We start from the raw sequence: 27,328 nt of genomic DNA on the forward strand, positions 1-27,328 counted from the left end.
AATGTCCTCAGTGCTTATGCTGCATGAGGCTCTGCAGGTCTGTCCAATTATTTGCTGTGCAGCGTAACGCACCAAGTTTCAACATATATTCTCACCTCTGGTTTCTTAAGACAAGCGTGAAAAAAATATGTTCTACAGTATAGGAACTCCAGAATATTTTGCTCTTATTCAGTTGGTTCCTGATCTGATGGTCTTAGATGAAGAAATAAATTATCCAGCATTTTGGGAGAAGAGCAGTTTTGCCCAAAAGGCGCAGTAGGGCTCCCACCGGCTGAAGCCGACCTGGACTTCGGTGTCACTAGAGATGTGCCTCAAGTCCACAACGGGCTAAATGCTTACTGTTTTGTGCTGTGCTCCTTCCACTGCCTTAAAAATCAATGAGAACTGAGGACGTTGAGGCTACCTATGGTGTGCAAAACTCTATTCCTTACTTATCTAAGCGTGCTGGAAAAAACCTTCTTGGCTTGATTGTTGCCCATAACAACACCACCAAAACACTAAAGACAAACAAGATTAGGAGATCATGCAGGTTTAAGTAAAAAAGACCACACTTTATTTATCTACAAGGCAGTACATTGTTGTATAAAAAATTAAGTGCAGATGAAGCTGCACCAAATGCTATTAAGGCAGCAAAGTCAGAGGCTGTTATAAAAAAAACAAACAATAAAAAAATAAAATAAAATCAAATCAGTGTTTTGCCATATCGATAAAGATTTGGTATGGCAGTACGAAGAACCATATATTTCTAAGAACCTGATTCAGTACACAAGACCCAAGTTAGGGAACAATTAGCTAGACATGGAACAAAACAGACAACACGAACAAGACAGTGTTCTCCCAAACATATGAAGGTGCAATGCATGCTGTTACAAACCAATGAGAAACAAAACAACACATCCAGACAAAAAAAAAATCTCCCAGGAACAGTGTTCAAAAATATTGCTTATAAAAAAAAAGGGGGGGAAATATAAATGATGTAAAAAAATTAAAATAAAAAGGTCTGAAATGCTAGTGCATAGTCAATTAGCTAACATCAACATTTGTTTTCTTTCCATATAAAGCTCTACTGCTCCTTTTACACTAGCAGCATGTCTACACGCTAAGGTCTGTAGCAGCAAAACACAGTATTCATTTGGCATTTACAAAATTAAATTACTGAATAAAAATATAATTTTTCTCATAAATCTATGTTTCATACAGTAATATTTTTTTAAAGCAAGCTAATTACCCCCCCCCCCCAAACAGAAACACACAATGTATAATGGTCTAGAACCATAACAGAATGAGAGAGTATTTCAAGAGGCATGGATGTTTGAGCATTCACGATCTTGATCAGTTTTCCCCCTTTGCACAGACTAGCGTTTGTAGTAATGCTTTTCACTTCAGTATTTTACACCAATGCATTTTGTTCAGTGATTTAAAATACATCTGTTTGAGTACCTGCTCTTTTATTATAAAAGAAAATAAAAAAAGAAACAAAACCCCACCCCTGGCTAGCACATCACTGAAATAACAATACTGGTGTATTAGGTCTGCTTGATCTCAAGAAGTACAAAAAAATTACCCTTATTGTAAGTCTGCACTTAAGATCATTAATTACTGATTCAAACTTAATACCTAATAATTTAGGCAAGTATCATTTATTCAAAAAAAAAAAAATCCTCTTAAGTTGGGTGAAATCCAACAAGAATATATATGCTGAGTGACTAAATGCACTTTGTGCTGCTCCCAACTGTTGTACCACAACAAAGATAGGCTCTTCTCCCATTCATGAAAAGTTCTCATGCAGAGGAACAGGAATTTCCCAGCGGAGGTGAAGTGTTCTCAAAACCATAATGCTTCTCTGTCCGTCGACCCTTTCACATCACCAGAGTCCGGGTGGGGAAGGCGGCCATGTACTTGCGTGCCTGATCCGTCAGGGCCATCTGATCCTCGACCTTCCCGCAGGACGCTGACTCCCAGGCGTTGTTCAGGTGCTACATTAGAAGCAGGCAGAGAGATTTGGGGTGAACAGCATGTAATTTATTGCTAGACCCAGCCGAAGCCAGGCCCGCTCGCAATTATGTGTTTCATGAACACACAGTAGGATGTTGTCCCATCTCCAGAGAAACTGAAATCTCAACACAACAGGCAAAAAAATATCACCCCCACTTCTCAGTTAGCGACCGGAGGAGTGGGCGGACCAGACGACCTGCAGAGGGGCACACCACAAGAGCCAGGATCCAAACCTCCCCACTTCTCTCTCAAACGGTGTCTTCTCTACGAGGCCATACTATAGCCTTGCCTTTAATCTCTCCTTTCCATGAAAGGTCTAAAAAGAGAATTTATTTGCAGGTGGACTTTACAGTCAACAGGACACAGCCAGGTTAAAGCCCACAGTTCAGTGCCATCACCACGCACAAATACCTGCCGAACCTTCATTCTAGAAATACAGCTGCTCTGCCCCTGCGTTCCCTAAACGAACCTGACAATCTTGGCAGCCTGACCGCAGCTAACAAAAAGTCCCGTGCTCACAGCTGCTTTCACCTGTGCACGGCGATTAGCACGTGCCCATTAGCAGAGCTCCTCTGGCAAAGGAGAAGAGAGGGTGTGGGGGGACGACTCTCAGCAGAAACAGCATTTTAATTATTGTGTAAGCCATTTCACTTCTTGTGGTATTTATGGAGGTTACAGACACCATTTAGTATAATGTTAAAGTGAGATAAACATATCTGCAGAGGGCTGCGCGCACTGTATTTATTTACTCACTACACATGTGAGCTGTTTCGCATTGCCTTGAGCTATAAACAGTAATGAAATTTCAAAGCTCCTGGAATTTACCAGTATACACGCACATTTACACACACTTATTTTTTTTTCTATTGAACTCTTCCACTGACACAGCGCGTCTGCTTTTCCGTGTCGAGATACGCACTAAGCCTTGAATAAAAACTCTATTATGGAGCCAGTTGCATGAATACCCTGAATTCCAAAAATGCACAGAACTATGCTTAACGGAAAGCTGCCTCCCAGTGAGGAGATCCCGGTACTGTTGAAGATTGAGAAGGTCTACACCCAAGATCCACCAACAAAGACAAGCCAGGAGAAACCCTTCTCTATTTTCCTCTGCTTTCAAAAAGGATCATCTTTGCAGTTCAAGACCTACATTGCTCAATGAGATGGCCAAAGCCTTCCCAACGTGAAGCATAATTTAGTGGACTGCAAATTGTCTGCTAAGAGCAGAACTGTGCCAGCATGCCCATGGCTCTTCATGCTGCTCCTTCTAGTTGCTAACTGTGCAAGAGGATCCTCAAATTATTCTCCGGCCCAAATGTTTAGAGAATGCTCTTCTGACTGTAAACAGTGTTATCTGAGACATATGGAGAGTAAAATGCTGCGCAACATGAAATACAGATAATTTCTCATAACATGCCCTAATCGGGGCACTGGTACAAACACAGGGACCGAGTTTCCCTGCCTCGGAGGGCTTACAGTCTAGAAGGGACAAAACTAATGAATAAAGCTGCGTGGCCAAGATGAGGGCAAGCATGTTAGTCCTCTGTAAACTTCTGCTGTGCTTCCCTAGACATGGCTTTCTCTTCTCTGTAGACAAGTTCCAAATGTTGTCTCTGATGGGAGTTCCCCGTGCAAAGGAGAACCAGGTCAAGCCTCAAATCATGACCTTTCTGCAGCTTTTTGTGGGAAAGCCGCATCTGTGAAGCGAACAAACATGCCACGCACCTCTTTTCTGGAGTGCTTCAACCTGGGCTGGCTGTATACTTTGTGCTGTGGCTCAGCCTAGGGCACACGCCACAGCCAAAAAGCAGGTGTGACATACTTTCTGCACGCCGCAGACATGCATGCAACATGCCACAGCTTCTTTTATGTTTTGGTTAAACAGCTTCCAGGGTAACTTTTTCAAAGGCACCTACATCAGCTGGGAACCTACAGCCTCCTGTTGATCCTCAGTGGGACTCAGGCACTTGTGAATGTTTTACCCTATTATTTCAGAGGTATTTGCATCTGGGACCAAATTAATGCCTGATACAACGCCATCAGATTTACTTAGAAGTCAGATTTGGTCTGTACACCTCAAAAGCAGTTGGTAGTTCCAGAAAATCCATCATTTCCAAGGACAAAAATACGTGTCCAACTGGTATTTTCCCATGATTTCCCAAAGCTCAAATATACTGCTCTAGAAAAGTGAGATCAGCAGTCCCCTAACTAGCTGAAAACATGTGAAGAAAAGTCCATCTGTCACCGTTTGTCAATTTTTAAAAAATAGAAGTAACTTCAGGCAAGGAGTGTCCCGATTTCATAAATTAGGCTTAATTGTTAGTATCTACACTGAGCTCTTTGTATTAACAACCACGTGCTCAGAAAAGAAAAAATAATAAATCCGTATCCTGATATCTCCAACATCTCAGCAGGCTGCTACATGTCACTCATTCCACTGAAAGCCTGGTCTTCGTTGAACCTGATGTCAGCGCAGCAGCAGCAGCCGCTCAGGCAGGCGGTAACCCTCTGCCCCCGCTCAGGCAGGCAGTAACCCTCTGCCCCCACCCCGGGCTCGGCTGCCCCGGGGAAGACACGGGGCAGCAGGCACAGCAAGCCGCAGGAGGATCAGCTAGAGCCCCGACTCGAGCCTGCTTGAAACAACTTACTCAATTTTTGCCATAGATACAGCGCGGGAGAAGCTCCCCACAGAGTTTTGACCCTTGTATTATTTCCCCAGAAATACATTACACTTTTTTTTCCTCTATGACAAATTTATAAAGAAACTAACTTTGCAGTCTCACTGATGGTGGTGAGAGCTTTGGTCCAGTAAAGAAAGTGGAATTTGACCCAAAGTAGTGTATTTCCTAAAGTAGTATATTTACTAAGAGAACTTTCAATTCTATCCTGGGGAACTCAGATAACATTTCAAGTGGGTATTTTTAATAAACATTTTCTGTCTGAAGCCTTGTCTCTCGGCAGCCAGCACACAACAAAGCACAATGCCTTTGCCTTGCCAGCCCTGCAGCGCGGTGCCGGAGGCACGTGCGAAAGTCATCCCGACGCAGAAGTTTTCCTTCCCTTCTTGGCAGGGAGCGCTGGGTCCCACGACCCAGGCAGAGCGCTTTGCCGTCTCTGGGCGCACACGGCTACGGGAGCACTTGGTAAAAAGGGAAAAGCACTTGGTAAAAAGGGAAAAGCACAACGCCTCCTTCCACGCCAGCACCGCAGCGAGTATTGACAGGGCTCTGTTACAGGAAAGCGGCAGCCCCCCGCAGAAAGCAGCGCTTAGCAAACGTATCAAAAGAGAAGACGACCTGGGCAGAAAGCTAGAGGCATGGAGGAAAACAGCACGGAAAGCAAAGTCAAACCACTCCTTTTGCAAAATGCTCATTGCATCTCCCTTATCACATTTAAAGCTCCAACTCTGCAAATCACCAGATGGAAACACAGAAGCTTTGTAACTAGAAGCCAAAAGGCCTGACCCAAAACCCACCAAAATTGATGGGCATGTTTTCATTAATTCAGTGGATTCACCCCACTTAAATTCAGCCATCTAAGAGTGAGGTGTTCATTTTGGCACCTAAATCCCTAGCCAGTGGGGAAAGAAAGGGATTTCCGCAGTACAATTCATTCCATATACATTTTTTTCTATTGCCTCAAAGAGCAGGAGACTACTCTTAGTTTTGCTGTCAACTAAGAGCATTTAAGCGTTTTCAGCCAGTACTTCCAGCTGTATTTTTCTCTTCTACTCACAGCAGTTTTCTCCCTTTAAGTTAAAACAGGGAGCGGAGGGGAGAAGAATGTATACTACTATGAGTTCCCATAGGATAAAATTACAGACCCATGGTACAATTCCAGCTATGTCATTCTCCCTAGCTCACTTTTTTTTAACCTCAGTAATCCTACCAGCACATCCTTCTCCTGGCAGCAAAACTACCTCACTTATCCTGTAACGTGCCTTCAACTGCCCTCAGGGAGATGCGAACTGTAAACAAACTGTCAAAGCTGTAACTGGGATATCCAGTTAAAGCACTTTAAATAAAAACTTGGACCATCTAGAGAAAACAGACCAGAGTAAGGAAAGAAAAGACTCTGGAAAGGCAGCTTTCTAACAGAACTAGTCCTTCTGCACTCGGAGCCTGGACTGCCTTTTCATGTGCTGTCTGCATAGCTTAAGAAAGCTCCTACGTTACAACACCTTGCCTGTTAGGAGCAGATGCCAAAACCAAATGCTGCTGCAGTCCCGCAGTACTGAGCTCCCAAACTGATGGAAGTGATGGAAGTGTAGCAGAAATCTTTGGGCAAAGAACTGTGTTAGAAGACAGATTTTAAATCTCCACCAGCAAAGTTATTGGTGTTACTTAGATTCCTATTCATTTAGCCAAGTTGTGCTGGCATTTAAAACCAAAAAAAGCCAAAATGTTTAAAATATTTAGAAGGCTCAGACTATTAGAAGGTATTTTTATTGTCTTTCTCCACTGCAAAAAGCTGGATTTCTTGCCAGGTTTCCCTTAGATTACATGGTATGGACAATTTGCAGAACGTGCCACTGAAAAGAAGGCTTGCAACAGAAATGCAGTGCTCCTTCTGAAACAATAAACCAATCAACACCCTAAAGAAAGCAATTTCCTAGCAGAATATGATGCGTATCACGAATAGCATGGCTTTCTATTCCGTAAGGGCGCCGAACCAAGAGAAGCCCTTTTACTTATCAAGACCGGACAGTAAAGACTAATTAAAAACTCAAGTGACCATAAATGAATTCTACTTCATTTGGTAAAGCAGAGCACTATTTCTGCTCATGTTGCTAGTTCTCCTCTGGGGCATGGGACAGCCTTCTCCTAAACTCTGGGGCTTCCCCAGTTCCTCAGAAATACAGCTTGCTAAATGTGAGAAAGTAAGATAGTCCAACTTTTCAGCTTTTATTATAAGCCTGATACCAGAGCTAGAAACAGCTATTTGGTGGCACTTTTAAGAGCTTAACCCTGAAGCCCTTATTCAGACAAGACTCCTGTTTGAGATGTATGAGCTTTCCAAGTAAGACTAATGGAAGAGATACAGAAATGGGCTAAGCACCTGCAACTCACGTTAGGATATTCAGTCCTTTTCTAGTTTTGTCCTTAAGTATTTTTTTTTATTTATGGATTAGAACACATTGCTGCAAATGGCTGATAGTTAAGCTGTCACTTTTCTTCTTTCTGAGACCGTCGCCTGCTCGGGCAGCTGTAACTCCTGATCTGTTTGCAACCCAAATTCTGCTGCCCTGGGAGGAAAACATGCGATGACTGACCTGTAACTTTGAACCTCCTTTTGCTCCCTCAGCTGTGCCAGGCACAGCTCCTGTACACGTCAGCCACTGGCGAGAGAAGGGACAACACAAGTGAGGGAAACCTGCAGGGCTACCTTCCTTTGCTGTGCAAATCTTAAACCTCCTGGGGCTTGAGCACAGCATGCTTCCCCCTCTCCCTTAATTAAATAAAGAAGAAGATGAGACTTTGGGATCTTCTTGCCCCAAAAAAAGCCATGGAGGAAAACCAGAGAAAGTCTGCTGCTGCAGGAGAGCATGCTGCCTTGCCTATACATTTTGTCTGACAACCAGCTGCAAATGAAATTCCCCATTTCACTTTTTAAATGGAGAAAATTAAGGTTAATGGCAGCTCGCACTCTTGAAAAGGTTAACCAAGTAACTGTTTTAAAATCCTTTAAACTTACTCTTTAAAGAAAATGGTTACATAAACCACTGAAAGTCAGGAAATTCGAGCTCAAATGTGTCAGTCTGTGGTTAAAAAATGGAAAGTGACAGGAGCTAGGGGTTGAAGAACATTCTCTTTAGCTTGCAGGGCTTCTACCTTGTGTTGTTTCCTTTGTTACTGGGGGAAGAAGATATCAAAGCAGCGCTATTTTCTTAAAAGGTTCCATTTCATGGTGTCTTTTGATAGCCTGCAGGGTTAGGTGGATGGTCTATGATTTAGCCTACTTTTCCATCTGTTAAAATGTCTATGTTAGGATAGTCTGTATTATGTACTGCTACTGCTACGGAACATACTGTGAAATAAAACATAACTTTTACACAGGAAGGGCCAGAAACACAATTTTCATGTAACCTCTTATAAGGCACTGTTCAAGCAAATGCTCAGTACAGATCATCAGTCTGCCTCAATAAGGGCTTCATATGTTATCGCAAAATCTTAACCCTAGGAAACGTTCCTAGTGAGGCTAGAAACTCCCTACAGTGAAACTAAGTATTGTTTGAGTGACAAAAACATAGGACGCAAAAATATAGGTTGTAACTAACTCCACCAATATAAAGCAGAAGTATTTGCTTCTTGCAAATGGAGTGTAAGAGTAATTCCACCCCAAGGCAACACATGGGTTTGGTGAGACATCTCCTATTCCTGCCAGTAAGAGAATACCCAAGGCACAACTGTGAGATTTGCCATGCAGGGTAAAAAAGCTGGCTGAATCTTCTTACCGTACCAGAAAGATCCTACACACAGCTGCCTTTACATCCAGTGTTTCACAGAGACTTAACCAGGGGACCAAATGAGGATGAAGCCCTCGTGAGTTTGGGAACTCATCTTGGGTCTATGAGGGCTTTTTCTCCCATTGCTCTAGTGCAACACCGATACCACCACATTCCCAGTGCTGTTATATGCTCCTGACCTCACATGCCAAATGATGAGACATGCTGTTCCTCCTAAGTGATGGTGACTCGTATCATTCTATCTGCTATGGTCAGTGACTACTATTTACTAAGTTGCATATGACCAGTCATGTGTCCAAAATGCAGTAAAAAATATCTGTAGAGATTGCTTTGAACATTTGTTACTCTTGCCTTCTTTGGAATTTAACAGCAAAACAATAAGTAATCAGGCACTTTGGTGAGCTTATTGCTAGCCAAATATCTTTTTCTTTATGTAAATACAGTGCAAATTATTAAAGCAATGAAAAATACTGCGGGCTGGTAAACATGCTACCTCCCTCTTACGCAAGTTCAAATTTAAAAAAAAAATAGAATTTTAAGAACCAAGCATATTAAAAAAAAAGTAAGTTTAGAGTTCTCTTTCTTTCCCTCTTCCGTCTCTGTGCACACATCCCAAGGTGCAAAGAGTGCTCTAATTCTTACTTGGACTGAAGTCAATGAGAATCTGCCTAAGTAACAGCAGTTGGATCAGGCCCAAAATATTAACTGCAGCAATGTAAACATATGCAGACACAATTAAATTTCACCCAGATGAGTTCCCTCATGTTTAATGTCTACCTGCATGGAATCACTGGATTTAGTCCACTGTTTGTGTGTGTGTCAGTGTGCGTGTACATGTATGTGGGCGATATACCAAATTATAAACTAGAAAGCATACAACAAGAACATGCTAAAAACTGATCACGTACAAAATGCCACCAGTCAAAACGAAGTGCAAGCGCTAACGTTTTCGATTGCTTGCACCCTTTAGACACCCTGTGTCCTCATCACAGACGTCCGGCTCCACTGGGACGGAGGGGGAGAAGCATTAGGGCAGAGCAGCAACAGTTTCTGGCATGAAAGACAGCCAGACTGCCTGTCCTTTCCAAGCTGTACGGGGCCAAATTCCCCGCTGACGTGAGGCCAAACAAGTCCTACCAGGCATGAAGCAGATTCTCCCTTTTAACCGCGACACTAAGTCCAAATCAGAGAGTGCAGCGATGGGCAGACTAGACGGCGTTGTTATAAAAAGTCTGTATTTCATTCTGAAAAAGCTGTACTGTGCCACCGTCACAGAAACCTCTAGCCTCACTCTTCATTTAGGATTACATTTCAGCTGAAACACTCCATGTTTCTTCATCAGCAGAGAGAAGAATTTTACCTTCATACAGGTACACCAAGAAGCTGCATACTAAGTAATCATTTTGGGTCTTTTTACAGCTGCTTTTTCTTTCAGTTCAACACGTTTTAAACACTGAGATGAGTTGAGAAGTGATTTTTAACTTAGTTCCTACTTAAGGAAAAACCATCTTTACCCAAACAATGAGAATACCTGACTTTTAACATGCAAAATCAAAGGCTTTTCCTGGGCAAGGGCTGAAGAATGGGATCCAGAATGGCCCACAAACGTAGACTCGTGTAAACTTCCTGAACAGAATCAGGGTGAGTGAGGAGAGAAGGTTAAACAAGCCCTTTCATTTACAGCAGCTTGTAAAGAAATTATTTTTAGATAGCAGGAAACATAACACTGTTATGCCAAAGATCAAAAGATCCTATTTTACAGGCACCTCAGATGCTTTGTTTTTATTACAGGCAGAGTGCAGGCAACTACCACTAACAGGACAACCCACAACATACTCTGTTTAGCTGCTTGAAAACGTTGCCCTAAACCTATGGAGGAGGCCAGAGTTTGGCTGGGGGACACGGCCAGGCATCGGCGCGCTGGCAAGGCAGTGGGACAAGCAGCCTCCTCCCCTGTGCCAGCCGGGGAGCTCCAACGAACCCCTGCAAAGCTGGAGCCCTGGGCTCCTTTGCCATCAGATGGTCTGAACTCAGTCCCTAAATAACTGCCCTAACCCAGGGGCAGCAGATCTTCAAACCCTCCTCTTAGCCGTCTACCACGGTGCCGCTAAGAAACACAGTTCATGAGAAGAGAGCAAATAAGCAACAGGGAGTGTGAGTCTTTGGCCGCTACAGACACCCCCATGCAGAGGGGAAACACAGTCCCTGCTCTCCAAAGCTGCTTTTCATCAAACGATTCTGCAGTGCAAAACACAAACCTACTCCGTGGCAAACTGTGCCAAATGGGGACATGCGTGAAATTTTAATACCTCACTTTATAATGCCTGGCTAGAGATCCTTAATCAAAATTAGGTTTTGTTCATTCCTTCCTACTGTAAATAACTCCTAATGTAAATTCTGGAAAGAGGGAGGAAAGAAAGGATTAGCCGTGTGGACTATCTGTCTGAAAGTCAGGAACTATGGAGTTATAATTTCCTTTCTGGCAGTGACTCACCCTGGGGAATGAGACACTTTCCCTCAATTTGCCCGTGTGGAGAAGGGATATAAAATCACTTATTCATCTACCTCAAAAATACAGGCTTTGCTGGAAGAATAATTGATCATTATCTACACTGCGTTTCATTCTCTGAATGACTTCTGTCTGCAAGAGCTGACAAAGCGTCTGCTAATGACTTTGGCGGGCTTTGGATCAGGCCCTAGGTAACAGCTATATTTTAAAGTACAGCAAATGTCTATGTTTGTTAACACTGGGAAAAACCATAAATATGTAAAACCCAGCCTCACATCTGGCTTACATTAAAACAGTCACACATTTAATTCAGTTCAGAGATCCCAAGATTACAACTGGCCATAAGTGTTACGAGGCCACTTCAGACCACCGTTTACAACCACATTTCTGGTGTGACCTCAGCCTACGCTCCGGGAAAGGCCATCCTGGTGCTTGGCTGTACGGGCAATACTGACTGCATCCGTGCTGGCCAGCCAGTGCCAGAGCCTCTGCTCTCGCCTCGAGGCCAGTGACAAGTTCTGGCCACCACCACACCGCTCAGCCCGCCTGCTCTCCAAGACAGCAGAGCCGCCTACAAGAAGTCTGTAGGAAAAACCCTCTGGCCCGTGTTAATTCTCAATCCTCCCAATTTAACATCGGAGCCAGCTGACTTACAACGCCCCACGCACAGGGCTTTGCCCCGTTTTGCTTCCAGACGCAGCTGTAGCCTCCGCGTCCTCACACTCCACAGGTAAAAGGAGATGCTCAACCACGTTCATCTGCACGTTTCCTTCTTCCATACTCCAAACTTAAAATCAGTCCGTGAGAAAGCAATATATATATATGTATTTTTACATACAAAGGGTATTTTTATAAAAAAATAGTTACCTGCAGAGGACTAGCTAGTGGCCTGTTCCTAGGTACTGCAAATGTTTTGTGAAAACTACCATCCTCTTCAGACACGGGCATCTTTAAAACGGAGCTGGTAAGAAGATTCTGAACAGGAAAAGAAAAACAAAACCGTTTTCAGTAACTCAAGAGAACAACCTGAATTCGAATGTATTAAAAGCAAACTCAGCCTGACTGCAGAGTGTGCAACACGGGGCACGGTCACAGACAGTGCTCGGCCTGGGAGCAGACCTCAGCCTGGGGTCCCTGGGACTTGGCTTTGCAGGAGCATTGTCACGTGCAAAGGTTTTTCACCCAGTGAAACTCCCAAGTGCAAGAATAACAGTAACATTGAATGGTCCTGGCGAAGCAAAGGGAACCGTGCTCATGCAAGGTCTCCCTTGCACAGAACAAAACAGACTCTCTCTTTCTTTTATCAGTTTTAACTCTGTGACCTAGTCATTTCTATACACAGGTGCAGGTGTCCTCCAAGTGCAGGCTCATTACAAAGACTGTGGGCTGCACAGTGACTGCAACTTCTGCTACCTTCTCTAGGCATGACAGTGATCTAATTAAGAGTGGGATTTTGCTTCTTATGCTTAATACAGGAAAACAATATGGAAATAATGAATAATGCCTACTTGTGAGGAAGGGCAGACAAAATATTTTCTCTCTTGCATTTAAGAACTGAACAGGGATGTAAAACAGAAAAATCATTTGGTGGACTGAAAACTTGCACTTACTGGCACATCTTCCATAGTAGATGCATGTGTAAAGAGCTGAGTGTTCAGGTTTTCTTCTTCCCAGTGATTCGAGCAAAAAAAATTTCCAGCTTTATCTGTTGGAGACTCCACCTGAAAGCAGGAAAGTCACCATGATAAAAACCAGTACCTAACTGACCAGAAGGAGATTTATCTGTCAGTCGCTTCATAAATTGAATAAGTATTCTTCGCAGCTGTGCATAATGCGTGTTTACAGTACTGTCTTTTACAGCACCCTTACTCTTTCCAGAAGAAAAAAGTTCAAGGTTCTCAAAAAAATCCCCACCTAATAAAACTTTGAATACTTCCACTCAGCACTCTGTCAGTATTCAGGAGTTTAATCCCCTAGAAAGGATTGAGAATATATGTATTTTTAGAACTTTAGTGACAAAGTAATATAATGCAATGTCCTCAATTGTTCAGGTTTCTAAGTCACTCCATGGAGCTTGGTCCCTGTGGGGTTCTTCTATAGTTTTCACCAATATTAGAAAGATTCAATCCAAATTCCTGTCTAATTTTTTTTTTCTTTTTAAGTTTCAAACGAAAACTGCATTAGAACGGCCCAAGCAAACCCCTGCTGAAAACAGCAGAAAGACTTCTATGGAAATCAATGGGAGATGAATTAGGCATGCCTAGTATACTATATAGAACCGACACTAAGATCTTGGGGCTCACATGAAAGAAAAACAGACACAGCTATTTAACAGAAAAGGTATCGGTATAAGTTTCTCAGCAAAGAGTGCTGAATTAAATTGCCTCAGGTAAGTTTGAGATTTACCTCTTGTTTGATTTTCTTCAGCAAAGGGGGTCCACTTTCATGTAGCCCAGCCACTATTGCAGATTCCTCCGACTCCTGCTTGATAACGTCCTGCAGATCTTCTACAAGATGAGTCGGAGTTTGAGGCTGAAAGGAAGAAACGTTATATCCAAGTCCCAGAACATCCCTCTGCACTAATATCAAAGCAACTTTTATCATTGTTTCCTTCTTACCAGCATCTTCAAAGGACCATATTTGATTTCCTGAGCTGCAAGTGCGTTTTTGAATGGAGTGGGTGTTCTTGGAGAGCTCTCTAATATCGACCTCTTGATTGCTGGAGTTCTGAAACTTTAAAAAGAGGAAGAAAAAGTTTAAAGGAACATGCTTGGACATATTACTTCTTTACAGAAATACGTGCATACAGGCAGTGGCTGCTGTAAGAGTCAGACAAATATTTTCCATATATTTCCAAATATTATTTTTCAAATATTTCCATATATTATATTTCCAATATAATCCATTTTGCTTTTCTGGCAGAACATCTATTTAACTGTGATAAGGTGGAATGACTTTATTTAAAAAAACTGGTGAGTCTATATGCATGATTGTTCTGTATTAATAATCTACCTCCACAGTGATAAAGTGGAAGTTTTACTCCAAACTACAAAAAATCTGAATGTGTTTGTTAGCAAACAACTCTGTGGGAAGCATACATTGACCCAGCACTTTGGTTGCATGCAAACCTGAAGAAATGAAGCCTCATGAATCCGACAAGACAACGTGATAACAGACTTACACATGATTTTCCTTCTGAGCTTTGAAAGTCTGGTCCCTGTGGAACGGTGTGGTAACAGCCATCTTATGGCCACACACCGGCGTGGAAGTTAGCGCAGGGTTGTCCAGGTTCAGGTTTTCGTGACTGGATGAGGTGTTTAAGAACTGCAGGTAGGGAAAGGAAAAATCAACAGGAACATCCAGATTACAATGTTGACTTCTTAAGTTGACGTTATTCAACAAAAGAAAAAGGAATTATCTCCTTCTGATTGACAGAAGTGATTCTCCTGACCCTACAATGCGGGTAGGTGTACATGGGGTGCCTGACTACACGGCACAAAAATACTCAACAGTTTGGCTGGAGCACTCAGGAAGCCAAAACGAGCATTTCTAGAGAGGGAAGTTATAAAGCAAATGACGCTCTGTTCCAATGAGAAACACTCTCTGCCACTTTAAGAGCCACGTCTCAAAAGCCTGATTTGGATTTTCTGCAAATAAATTTTAATGAATATCAAGAGCAGCGGGCCCAAGTAAGAACTGGGTGAAAATGAGTAAGGGATATTTCCAGAATAAACCCACAGGCAATAGGGCTAAATTCCACAAAGATTTATATAGGGAATCTAGGTGCTTTTAAGGCAGTAAATAAAGTGTTTCTGACAGGAAAAGAAATTTCCTATCATCTCTCTCAAAACAAAGTGCTCCTTTTTCACAGCATAAAATGAAAACTGCCACCTGTGATGGGTGCGTGGAGTGTTTTGGAATGGAAATAGCTGACCAAAAAGGAGGTGGCAGTATTAGTTTGGAGAAAATTGCTTTTGTAAGAATTCTACCTAGTAACCTAAAATATTGTTTCCATTTCTAGTGTCTACAAATCCCTGAGCATAGTGGTATCCTTTATTCTGACAACGATTCACTGTATTACCTTCTAGACTCAACTTGCATCGGATTAAAATACACTTTACAAAAACATGGCATGTAAGAAAATACGGATTTCACTGGATAAATGATATGTGATTAAAATACCTAATATGTAATGGGAGATACAGTGGGAGATCATTACACACAATCTTTTACTATCCTTCATGAAACAGCATTTCTCTGACTTCAAGGACTAAAGCCAAACCAAGGCAAAACCAACACAGAAAAACAAAAAAAACCAAAACACTTTTAAATAGTGCTACAGCTGTGAAACAAAGCAACCATCAACAGGAATTTGGAAGTGCACGCCAGGCCATTTTAACAGGCCGTTTTCCTCCTCATTCCTATTCCGCTCCACCCCACGTGGCCTGGGTTGAGGATGGCGAGCCGTGATTTGAATTTTCTGGTTGTTGTCAGTTTGTCTCACAACCTGAATGCTATTTAAATGCAGTTTGGGGTTTTCTAGGTCAATGAATCATACTGTAAGTGGACAGAGATGGAAAGTATTACAAATGATCAGAGATGTTAAACTCTAGTAGTTGAAGGAGTTAACAGCAAGAGCAAAGCAAGCAATCATATTCCCCTACAAAAATGATCCAAATAAAAAAAAAAACCAAACCCCAAGCCCCACGGATGAATTTAAAATAAGAGAATCAACAGTTAGCTTGCTGATGATCTAAACTCAGTGGTGAAGACTAAGAGCAGTGAGAAGATTCAAACACGGAGTGAAATCAACAAGCGCAACGGTAATTAGTCATTTGTTCCAAAGGATTAGTTTCTAAATTGTTAAGGCTGGGGTGACTTTTGAGAATTAGTAACATCTGTGCAGAAGTCTTGATCTACCTGCGAGGGAGAGAAGGGCAGGCTTTTGACAGGGGAGCGCTTAGGAGGAGTTGAGCTGCTGACGTCAGCTAGGACCAAGGTGCTACCGTGGCCACTGGCTAAGGGGCAGGAGTGCCCTCTCCTTTTGCGAAGAGCCGCGCTGCCCTGTGAGGCAGATAAGGACCTTGGTGAGCCAGGAGAGCCCTGACTCGACATGATTCTGCTCAAGTTTGTGATGGGGTGTCCTTGAGGTCTACAAGCACTGGCCCCTCTCTGTTGAAGCTGCACGACTTTGCCTGAGGGAGCTTTGCTAGCCGAAGTATCTGTGTCTTCAAAGAATTCAAAACTGCTGAGATCACCCCATGATGAAGGATCCTGAAACAACGTGGGAGGCACGGAGCTATAAGACAGTGTACAGTGCCACCTCATGAAAATACAGCGCTAGGATATACCCGTAACCACCACCACCAACAAAGTCTTTCCCAGTTCAATTCAGCTTGACCCTGTTTATTTGAGTAGCAACACCGTGAATGCTTATTTGTGTTTTCAATATATAACTTCATCACATCAAACTCTCTAACATCCCAGTAGTGTTGCTGGCAGCTGAGTCCCTAAAGAAACCATTACTCAAATGATGTCCTTACTATCTACTTGCCCAGGGTCTTCTGCTTGGTATGAAGACAGTGCCTTTTGCTACCAAAAAAAGGTGTGTCTTGGGCTCTAAACCAAGACTGGTCTCCTCCTAACCTGCATGCCTGCTCTGGACATGCTGAACGGGACGTGACTCTGCATGAAGCAGACACCTCTGCTGCTGAAGGAGGGTGCCACCAACAAATGTATTTCAATGTGCCACTTCTGTTACACATAGTATCCCAGAGACCACAGTGAGAAAAGGCCCATGTCAACATCAGTCAGCTACTTGGCACTTAAAATGTGTGTTTCCAGTTCTTCACATACGTCAGGGCAAGCTCCTTAAACTTTGAGAAGCAGCTATTGAAGCTACAAGAAGAACTTTTAGAAAATGATGCAGATACATGAGCAGCCACACATAAACCTATGGTGTGTCACTTCAAATATAAATAAATAAATATCATTTCGTTGTTTAAAATCTTTCACGGTGACTCTGACTTTATTTTAAGGAGACTTAATATTGAGAGATCGTTTCAAGCTCCTATTGTGCAGTTTGCTAAAAAGCACACTCCCATACCAATACGCAGCAGGAAAGGGAGACACCCACAAAAAGCGTACGCATCCACACTCGAGGGCTTCATTTATGAGCAGCCACGTTTTGTTATGTCAGAAGCTAAGCTTCAGATCCTGTAGCAATTAGAAGTTACTCGGAAAAAAAAAGAAACGCATCTAGGACTGTCCCAGTTCCTCTCCCCTTACTCCTTGACCACGCACGAATCCACCTGAGGCAGCAAGTCTACTTACGGAGTCTATTAACTGGAGTGTTTCTGCAAATTCTAAGAGATTCTTAACATTATCCAGGATGTTGCTCTGGTGAACAATCATGCACCGTGCAGGGGATGCACTTTCCTCAGGTAAGCAACCGTGATCCACCGGTGGAGACGGAGTACAGTGGTGATGTTCCCCCAAACAGGAAACAGGTGCATTGTCACCACTGGTCTTGGTACTGTCGGCAATCGCGGTGCTGTGCCAGCCGGGGTAGTTTGATGTGTGGTTCTGTGTCTAAAGGAAGAAGAAAAAAAAAAAAAAAAGAAAAGGGGGGGGAAAAAAGGCAGAAGGAACTTAGCAATGAAATTGCACAAGGTGTCAGAGGCCACTGGAGGAAAGATAAAAGTAGTTGCATCATCATCTAAAAGCTTATGCCTATGAAACAATTGTCAAGATGTTTCCTTTCATCAGTGCAAGATCTCGTTTTAAGTAATATCGGCATTGTATTTGTTATCCCAAAGTTACCTCATAATTTACTTCCAGGATTATGAGCATATATCATGACTAACACATAATCAATTCATACGGTGTTACTCTGAAAGCTCAAAAAGTGCCTGCAAGTCATTTTCTGTGAGAAGCAAGAAACGGCAGGATTTCCCTACTGAGCGCTCAGCACTGTAGAAGGCTAAAGGGTTTAAGAGTTAGAGTTGCTTTTGTTTGCTTATCTCCTTTTCTTCTTCTATCCCTGTCTAATGCTACAGCTTACACCAATGCAATGGAGAGGCTGTCAAATCAACGTGGTTAGGAAAGCAGAAGAACAAATTAACAGAAGTTTCTTTCCAGTGTGATCATGCAACAGAAGAAATTGCAAAACATTAACTAAAGTTAAAAAGTGGCCAAACTAACGTATCATGCATGCAGTTCTTTTACTATTAATTTAAATATTACCCAAAAAAAGAATCTGCTGGCTATCACCTATCTTCAAAAACGATTTGGGGATTCTTGGCTTTGGTGATGGTGTTAAGTAATTACGTAAGGGTTTTCACACATTAACATCCAATGGCATATACAACGAAGTGTGAGAATTCGGTAATAGCCAGCATTTGCTCCACACATGCAGTTATGAAGAATCTAACATTATTCGGAAAAGTAAAACAAACTGTCAAACATGCACCAAGTCTGAAGCTTACGAAGTGTATAAAACACAGCTGAAGGAAAGAATACAACAGAGAAGAAAAATCTAATATACAGGCACTACATTTTCATCACATGAACCATTGCACACTTTCAGAAATGCAGATCCCATTGATTTAAGATCCGTGGGATTTTTCATTTTCGTACAATCATCGTGTTTCCAACATTACATCATGTCACAGAGCCCAGCCCTGCTCCCACTTTGCGAAGGAAAATACCTGCAAATTGTTTGCTTTTTTTTTCAATAAAAGAATTTACGGAGCAAATACAGATTATGTATGTGCTATGTTTCATCCTTTTAAAACGGAAATATAGAGCCTTGATTAGTATTGAAGGCAGAGGGGGAGTAAAAAGTTAAAAAGACAAGCACTGGGGTAATGCTGCTATCCCTCCATCCAAGCACACAGTGACAATCTTACTGGTAATGCCTGCTGCCCTTTCAGTTCATTCTCAGTCGACATTAGTAGCAACTCTAATTCCTTTATTCGTTTTTCTTTCTCAGGGTCTTCATCATTATAGTGTCTCTGAAATTAAGAGTTAAGGGAAAAGAGAAGATAAAGGTCTGATAGGATGTAGCAACTAAAATGCTTATGGCTTGCCGTCCTGTGGTTATAACAGCCAAATTAGACTCAAAGATGAAACAAATGTCAATTGTGTTTTCCACTACCAAAGTCCCTGCTGAATTTCAGTACAGACATTTGAAATGGAGAAAGTGAAAGCTATCACACCAGATGTCAACTACTGTGTTTTAAATCCACTTCAGAAGAAGCAATTATTAGCCATGTTAGAACTCCCCCACCTTCCCCATTTTCTGTCTTTGCCACACTTATTACATTAAAATGTTTCCTTAATGTACGATGTCTGCATTTTGACTTATCAAATGTTTAACAAATTGACTCTTGAAATGAGGTTCAAGTTATCTACCTGAATAGCTGCAGCAGCTGGCTGAGGAACATTGACAATATTTACATGCAGTGCTACTGGATATGGGATCTGACCAGGGACCTAGGCCAAAAAGCAAAAGACACTGAAAGTTATTATTTCTATCAGATTGTCTGCCTACATTGTGAACTTGTGGTAAACATACTTTGGTTTTAGGTACTTAGTATTTATAATCTACGGAGATGAAATAGCAAAAAACCCAGCAACGATTACAAGAAAAGTAAACAGTTTTTTAGGAATGTAACAGTGAGCATTACAGAGGAATAAAGAAAATTCATATATGAAATATCTATCTTTTTTGAATGAGAAAAGATGAATAATTTATGGATGCATTTTTAAGATTTTTTCTAAATTGAAGTGAAAATGCAAAAGATGCAATTTATTATCAGCTAAAACTCTACAATGTAACTGTCTGAAGCAGCAGCCTGTTTCATTATTAATCACTAATAGAAAAGGAATCAGATTAAAACCAATACTTGTTTACTTGGTTCCGACAGGCAACCCAGAAACAGAGTATTACTGAAGGGAACGTGGGAGATTTTGCCACAGAACACAGAATTTACCAGATTCAACTGATTTTCAAGAAATGTAATATTCACCACTCTAAGAAACAGTACTGGAAACATGTTCACTGCTTACGAGATGTTAAAAACGCTGAACCCAATTCCACCACCTGAATGCCAGCAATCAATTTGAAGTACACGTATTTTATCACTGAATGAAGTCAAAGCCGAAGAAGTCCTCACCTGACATCAAACACATACAAGTCCACCAAGACTGGGAGAAAACCCTTCATGCCTCCTGAAATCAGGTATGGCGAAACTGCACCCACCTATGCAACAAAGCAAAACACACCCCCTCCCAACACGCTTTCAGGCGCTTACATTTTGTGGCTCAGAGATGTGGTAGTAGGGGTAGTCACTGCTCAGCGGGGGCTGGCCGGCTACTGGCAGCTGTGCAGAAGGCGGGTTGTGAGTAAAGGCCATCAAGTGGTTGCTCTTCTGAAAGCCAGCGGCTGCCGAGGAGTGGCAGGCTTTGGAGGACTCCTGCAGGTAGCCCTCCTGCTCAACCTTTCGACGCATGGTGGAATTCCAGTGGTTCTTGATAGCATTATCAGTTCTGCAACAGAAATAGATACCTTTGAGGAGTTTTAAAAATGAGCATTTCCAGTTCAGACAGATTAATAGGCAGGAAATTGCTATCGACATTTCTGATTAAACCTTGAGCTGTTCTCTGACCTTCCTCCTGCCCCCACCTTTACAAATGCTACTCGCAACTTCTCGGGAAAGGTGCTCAGTATAAAAGGTAAGGGAAAAGACAAACAGGTTACGGTTGTTTATGTACTTTTTAAAGAAATGTGTGAGCCTTAGGTCCTCAAACTGTAAGAAATTAATAACTTCAGCTTCACCTCACGGGAAGTGACAGCAAAGGCTAACACCCCTTTGAGGCTACCTTAAAGGACTGCCAACATCATCTTCTTAAGTCTCAATATTACAGTGGAGTTTTATTGTATCTCATTGCTGGAAAGAAAGACCGTGGAGAACAGCTGTGAAAAGACTAACTTCCAAGCAACTTTCCAACTGGCCACCTAGACGATGACATCATGCTCTACACACGAGTTCAGTAAACAAAGCTGTTGGGATTTTTCTTAGCTGCAGAAAAACTGAGATTCAACTTCTCACATACATGAGTCAGAAAAAGCAAACTTAGCAAGTCTGTGAGATTTTAAGAGTACGCTTAGAAACAGCTCCTGTATTTGAAAAACATCACCACCACACGGTACCACTGAAAGCAGTACCTGTGATGTGTGGAAGCTAGAAAAAAAACTTTCCAAGGGGTAATTCCTTTCTTGTTTTCTTCTAGAAGGTGAAAGCAGCCTTGGGAATGCCCGCTTAAAAGACTATCATGATCTTAGGCATTATATTTAGATCTTGAAGATGTTTCACCAAATAGCAAGAATAAAAATGGGAAAGGAAACATCTCCCTTGCTCACATTATTTGCTTGACAACACTTTTATGTTGAGTCATTTTTACTACAGAGCGAATAAGACACTGAATCTCTGAAATTATATGCAAGCTGTGCACAAGCTTTCAAGGAGACAAGTATTTCCACAACCAGAGTTTGAGGAAGTCAGTTTCTCGTGTTTTATACATGGATTTTTAACAGGTCAAAATCATCTGGATGATTCAGGAGCAATTACAAATGTTGAAGCAGCCTTCTCTTAAACCATTTTGAATAAACAGACTGGATTTCATGTTGAAGGTATACCCTTAGCTGAATGTAAATTATGTTCCACTTGCAGAGCCTGATCCTCCCCTGTTAAATCAATTTAAATTTTGACAGTTACTGCAAGCACAAATAAGATTGCACAGACGTTTAGGAAACTGTTACGGTCTTGCTCTAGTTGCTGGGGCTTTTTACCTATGGCAAACATTAAAAGCATGTAAAAATAACGTACTGTTCCATGTACTGACCAAACAGCACAGTTCCCCACTGCGAAAAACACACATCGATGTCACTGGCTTTCCAGGTTTTGATTCCAAAATTCTTTTGATTTATAAAGTGCAGCCTGAGGCAACTGAAACGGACTGCTCAGACCTGCAGCTTTTTCCTTTTTTCCTGTTTAAGAGCTAAAGGTATATGTCATTACCGTCCAGGCAGCAACTTTGCAATTTCTGCCCATCTGTTTCCCAGTCTCTTGTGTGCCTGGTAAATAATTCTATCTTCCTCTTCTGTCCAGGAGGTTTTCTTCACTTCTGGATTCAAATGGTTGTGCCACCTCTCCCTGCACTGTTTTCCAATCCTTCCCTTCAAATGCTTAGCAATGACAGACCAGCGCTTTGGACCGTATTTCTGCACGAGTTCTATTACCTTCAAAGAAGGACATAAAAACTGCCTGTATTTAACGATGCATAATGAATCAATGAAATTTTTCTGTGGTGGAGCAATATTTTCAACAACATTTCTCAAAATTGCCGCAGTAAAACTAACACACAATTAAGGTTCCCCACTTCCCATTTATACTTCTACCCAAAAGGAAAAATCTGGTACTAGTTAAGGCATTTCTAGACTGCAATTCTGCATTACAGTGCTGTAAAGCAACATTAATTCATTTGCATAGAAAACTTAGAAAGCAATACACAAATACTAAGCATTGATACTGACAGGATCAGTCTGCCTCTGGCCATAGGAGTGTTGAGACCACCAAAGTCTCTAGGAGTCTTGCCCTGACACATGAAATCCGCTAGTAAGGCATTAATCAGACGGAAAGGAAAACTGATTACCCTTTGATCTTCCTCTTTAGTCCACGGACCTTTAATAAGTTCTGGGTTTAGTACCTTCTGCCATCGGTGCTGGCACTGCACATCTGTCCGATTCTAGTGAAATGTAAAATATGCAAAGTAGATCATTCTTTAGACAAGATGAATGCAGAGTGATAACGCTCTTATCTAGGCACGCTTGTTCCCCGATGCATTTCAGCTACGGCTACTAAACAATATGGAGTGACACAGTAGGTCCAAGAAGAAGGTGCTCAGCTATCACTTTGCTCACTGAACTAGACAATATTTCCATCGCTCCTGCAGTGATGTCTGTATCACCAAAACTACACAAACTGAGTCTTCACCATCTGTCACACTAGCTGTCATGCTTTCACATGCAGTATTTCTACAACAGCCAAAGTGTTCACAAAACAATTAGCTTCTAAACCACACTTACAATTCAAAGCTATTTTAAACCTGCGCTGAGACATTTTGTTTCAGCGTCACATTGACCATCTACTGTGCAACACTCCTCCAACCCAAATAAAAAGAAAATAAAAGTAAGGGTTTCCACAATATTCTAACTAAATTTCCGAGGTCTCCATCTGTGGAGGTTTTATATCTCCCGCAAAAATGTAACTATAAAGCAACCACTCCCCTTCCCCTTACTTGGAAACCTCTGATAAAGAGCTGTCACTAGAACTGGAAACAGAAACCAATATCCACCTACAGGAAGGAAATTGGCAATGACTTTCCAGTCTTCTGTGCCATTCTGCTCCACAAGCTTCTTCAGTTTCTCATCCTGAATCATTAAAAAAACCACACATAATTAATATCGCAATCTCTTATAATGCAAATGAAATACAGTCAAAAAAATTGCCTCCTCCTAGCTTTTTAGGCATCTGTTTCTGCATCCTGAGTGTAAGGGGAGGTGGCCTGTAGTCTTCTCGTATTTTTAATGGCCTACATCAGGAGATTTTTCTACTGTGGATTTTGGTAGGTTCTTTAATGTGCTGCAGGAGAAAGACGGACTTTTTCTGTGCTGTCCTTTGACTCGCATTATACGTTCCCATTTTACTGCTCAAAGGAATGTAACTTGTACTGGATTTACAGGAGAGCATGGATGTTTAGATGCCAGGCATGAGAATAACAATGAAATTTGGTAACACTCAGGCACCCAGCTGTCTGGGGACCTCTGAAAATCACAGCCTTAAGCTTTGTATGTCTTGCAAGTAATGGGAGTTCCCGTAATTTGCTCATTGCCTACCCGTGTACAATGAATGCACAATAAAACTAATGGGTCCTTTTTGCTCCTGATCACCGTGACGGAGTTTTGCATACTCGCAGCAGCAAGAAATTTGGCCCGGTATTTTTAATGATAAGGCCAGAAATATAAACCCTAAAGACAAAAGAAACCAATCTCATGTACTGGGAAAGATTGAGATCGTGTAAGACAAGCGAGAACTGCCCCAAGAGATAAGAGGAGGGGAGCAACCCTCCCCTTCCCCGATTAGCGCCTCCCAGTACGCTCCCAGTTCATGTGACAGGAAAGTGGCCATTGGGCTCCATGGCCATCCCTTCCTCCCAGGCCACATCACAAAGGCATCCACCTCTGCAAGAGCAGACTATGATTTAAAAAAAATAAAAAAATGCTTGCAAGAGGTGACCTGCCACTGTTTATATATCAATATACATTGTTAGAGAGGAGAAAGTCAAAACATAGCTTAAGAACTGTATTAATGTATTTCACAATAAACTCAAACCAGTTAAATGGCCACAGGATATCCACCTGGCAAGGGAGTCTGATACCACAATTTACCTGGAAAGTCAGCACAAGGGTACTGCGACTAAAATGCATTCTGACCTTCAAAACCAAAATTCATCTTGAATGCTCCATTTTGGTACTGCTGGATTTCTTTCTTCCAGCTTATAATTTATTTCCACTCAGAATCATAATGCTGCAATTCAACTGCAAATTGCAAATGGCACAAAAGGACTGCAGCAGTTTCTGCCACAGTTGTTTGCTGCTGTGGGACACTGAACACACGTCAGTTCTCGCATAGCAACCGCTTTCAAACAAAAAGAGGCAGCAGTAACAATCAAGCATTGCTGCAGGTGACTCTTAATCTGTTTCTCCAACAGGGATTACACGGAGACTCACATACCTGTAATGTAGACCTTGGTGGGCATAAAAAACCAGTGTTTATACATTTTATTTAACAGAGGAGAACGATCTCAAAGTTAAATAAAACACTGAATGTAGCTAAAGGGTTGAAAACTTTGTCCTCGCTCATGTGTATGGAACTGTCACTCAAGTTAGTTTGCAGATAAGCAACTCGGAGAAGAATGTGACCCATGCGCTCTCAGTCTTTTTACACGCAGCAGATGAATGAACTTGGATTTACCTCTTCGCGGGTCCACCTGGTTTTTCCTAGGTGACGTTTTCCAGTCTTAGGAAGCAGACCATCATAATCGTGATCATACATCTCAACATCTTCTTCGTCATCATCACTACTATATATACTGCAGAAGGAAACACAGCGAGACACAGAGGGGAACATAAGGACTTGAGCTACTTAATTACAAAGCACAAAAAAACCACTACAATCCTTACAAAGGTTACACAGATAAAAGTTTTAAAACTTGTACAACAAGATTTTGTTCTGCATTCTGTTGTTCTAGTATTCTAAACTGGTTCTGCTGTTTTTGGTATCCACAGATACAAGCAAAGGGCTGGCAACCTTCGTATTACTGTGCATGTTTAGACCTGCTCTTACTGTTAGATCAGTGGTGAATTACACATTTGGCAAACTTTCAACCAATGAAGGTTTCAAATTAAAATACAATGTTTGGGACAATAAAGAGAACTAGAGGCTGTGTCCATTACACAAGTGCACGTTCAAAATCTTTAACTCGTGCCGTACATTGTGAAAAATATTAGTGTTTTTGTATGTTTAAGAGAGCAGACAGTTGCATCGTTCCCAAATAAAACAGACTGTGTTTTAAATACAAAAAGTTAACCATACAATACATGTTATAAATACAAAAAGTTAACCAATAATAACCTTGTTTGAGAATATGGTTATGGACCTTATATGTGGAGGCAAAAATTTCAATAATTAAGTAAAGCCAATAAGTGGTAGCATTAACATGCAACAAGCTCTAATATAAAATGTGCCTGCCATTTATGGGTCTGGACAGACAAGAGCTGAGGACAAGTATATTTAATATCCTGCAACCAACAAATGAATGATTGAGCCCTTTTATACTCTCCATTTCTCTAACTTAAGACTTCATTACCTCTACTCCATTTCTAAATACCTCATACTGTTTTTGAAATACTCTGCTACTCACCTAATTTGTGACTAAGGGATTTCCCCAGAGGCTATCTATGGGTAAAAAGGACTCTATTACTCTTTTCACAAACAGCACTTGCTCTACCCAGTTAACTAAAACTAGAAGAGAGTGTTTTGCAACAAGAGCTGCCTTTCTGGTGGGCACTATTTTATTTTCAACTTTTAAGATACGGGCAGCAGTTCTGACACTTCAGCTAAGAGATGATAACCACAAGTGCTAGAAAGGAGACAACGTCATGCTACGAGACTAAAAACTGCGATATATCTGATGGCTTGGTATGCTGTGGTATGTTAAGGTATGACTAAGACATTAAAATAAAGTTATTTTGTAATAAAATTATCAGACATTGTTTATCCCATTAACCTGTTTTCAGGCGATCACTTTTTAAATTAAGCTGCAGTGAAGCACAGAGACTGTTAGTCACGATGCAAACACCACCAAAATGCAAGCTGTTAAACATATATTCTTTCAAAGTACACTGGGCTAATCACACCGTACATCTTCTACCCTGTTTTCTGGCCTGTGGCATGTGCCATGAAAACTATGCTACACGTAGGAAGCTTTCCACAGCCTGCCATGATGTGTGTGGCCTTCCCCCAGCCTCTGCCGGGTGGCCCCTGACTCACCCACCCAGCCCATCATCGCTGCCACCCCCAACTCGCCCCCACCGTGCCGCGGTCCTCCAGCCGGCCTGGCCCCACCGTTCGCTCCCCGTTCCCCAGCCCACGTAACCATCTGGGGGAAGCCCCCACTTTTTGACTGAAGCTCCCACTCTGCAGGCCAAGGCGAGCGCGTACCCCTCGTTCGCAGCTGGAGCCCCCCGGGCTTCAGCGGGGCAGCACACTCCTCGAGCAAAGCGCACACGCTCCAGCTGCTACAAACGCGGCTCCTTCCCCTGCCGCCGCACAGAGTAGATTCACTTTTCTAAGTGACACACAGAGACAGCTGTGCGACTGCCCATGTGCCAAAGGAAGCTCTGTGGCTCAATTTCCAAGTATCATTTTGAAAACGAGTTTCGCAGACAGTAAAAGCGCCAGGTACGCATCCATCGGTGACGCTTCCTGCGCGGCGACGCGTTTTGGGCACCGCAGAGGAACGCCGCTCCGCAGCGGCAGCAGAACACCAGCGGCGAACAGGTTAAAAGGATTCAAGTGGGGTGCCAGCAATGTAACCAGTTTATTTAAGTAACCGGGGCCTTGCTGGCACGGCAGAACTGAGCAAACCCCGCTGTATTACCTGCACTCTCCAGCAGGAGAGAAGGGCCCTGGGATTTCGGGACGCTCGGTAGCTCCTGTAGCCAACCGGGC

General features: G+C 42.2%; 1 protein-coding gene across 2 annotated transcripts; it reads right to left on the reverse strand.

The window, feature by feature from the left end:
- Nucleotides 1-1,540: 1,540 nt before the first annotated feature.
- On the reverse strand, nucleotides 1,541-27,328 carry MYB (MYB proto-oncogene, transcription factor). 2 transcript variants are annotated; one of them, XM_082306259.1, is made up of 15 exons: nucleotides 27,258-27,328; nucleotides 25,070-25,187; nucleotides 23,395-23,466; nucleotides 22,689-22,781; nucleotides 22,055-22,275; nucleotides 20,288-20,522; nucleotides 19,386-19,466; nucleotides 18,881-18,985; nucleotides 17,304-17,561; nucleotides 14,152-14,294; nucleotides 13,589-13,703; nucleotides 13,377-13,502; nucleotides 12,581-12,691; nucleotides 11,838-11,945; nucleotides 1,541-1,976 (listed from the first exon to the last, which is right to left on the reverse strand). In XM_082306259.1, exons 2-15 carry the CDS (start codon nucleotides 25,148-25,150, stop codon nucleotides 1,860-1,862), a joined length of 1,866 nt encoding a protein of 621 aa, XP_082162385.1. In that variant the 5' UTR covers nucleotides 25,151-25,187; nucleotides 27,258-27,328; the 3' UTR covers nucleotides 1,541-1,859. The 2 variants fall into 2 exon arrangements, with proteins under 2 accessions (XP_082162385.1, XP_082162384.1); XM_082306258.1 differs by lacking the exon at nucleotides 27,258-27,328 and having other exon boundaries at nucleotides 25,070-25,232.

Source organism: Platalea leucorodia, assembly GCF_965183815.1.
Source record: "Platalea leucorodia genome assembly, chromosome: 3".
Taxonomy (NCBI): Eukaryota; Metazoa; Chordata; class Aves; order Pelecaniformes; family Threskiornithidae; genus Platalea; species Platalea leucorodia.

What these genes read in the sequence shown, in the direction of transcription:
- MYB (XM_082306258.1), bottom strand. Translation starts at nt 25,225, where the DNA reads ATGTTCCCCTCTGTGTCTCGCTGTGTTTCCTTCTGCAGTATATATAGT. An exon ending in GCAAAGTTGCTGCCTGGACG is followed by an intron (nt 20,523 to 22,054) that starts GTAATGACATAT and finishes TTTCTGTTGCAG; the next exon opens with AACTGATAATGCTATCAAGA. An exon ending in GCTCAGAAGGAAAATCATGT is followed by an intron (nt 13,704 to 14,151) that starts GTAAGTCTGTTA and finishes CTCTTTTTAAAG; the next exon opens with TTTCAGAACTCCAGCAATCA.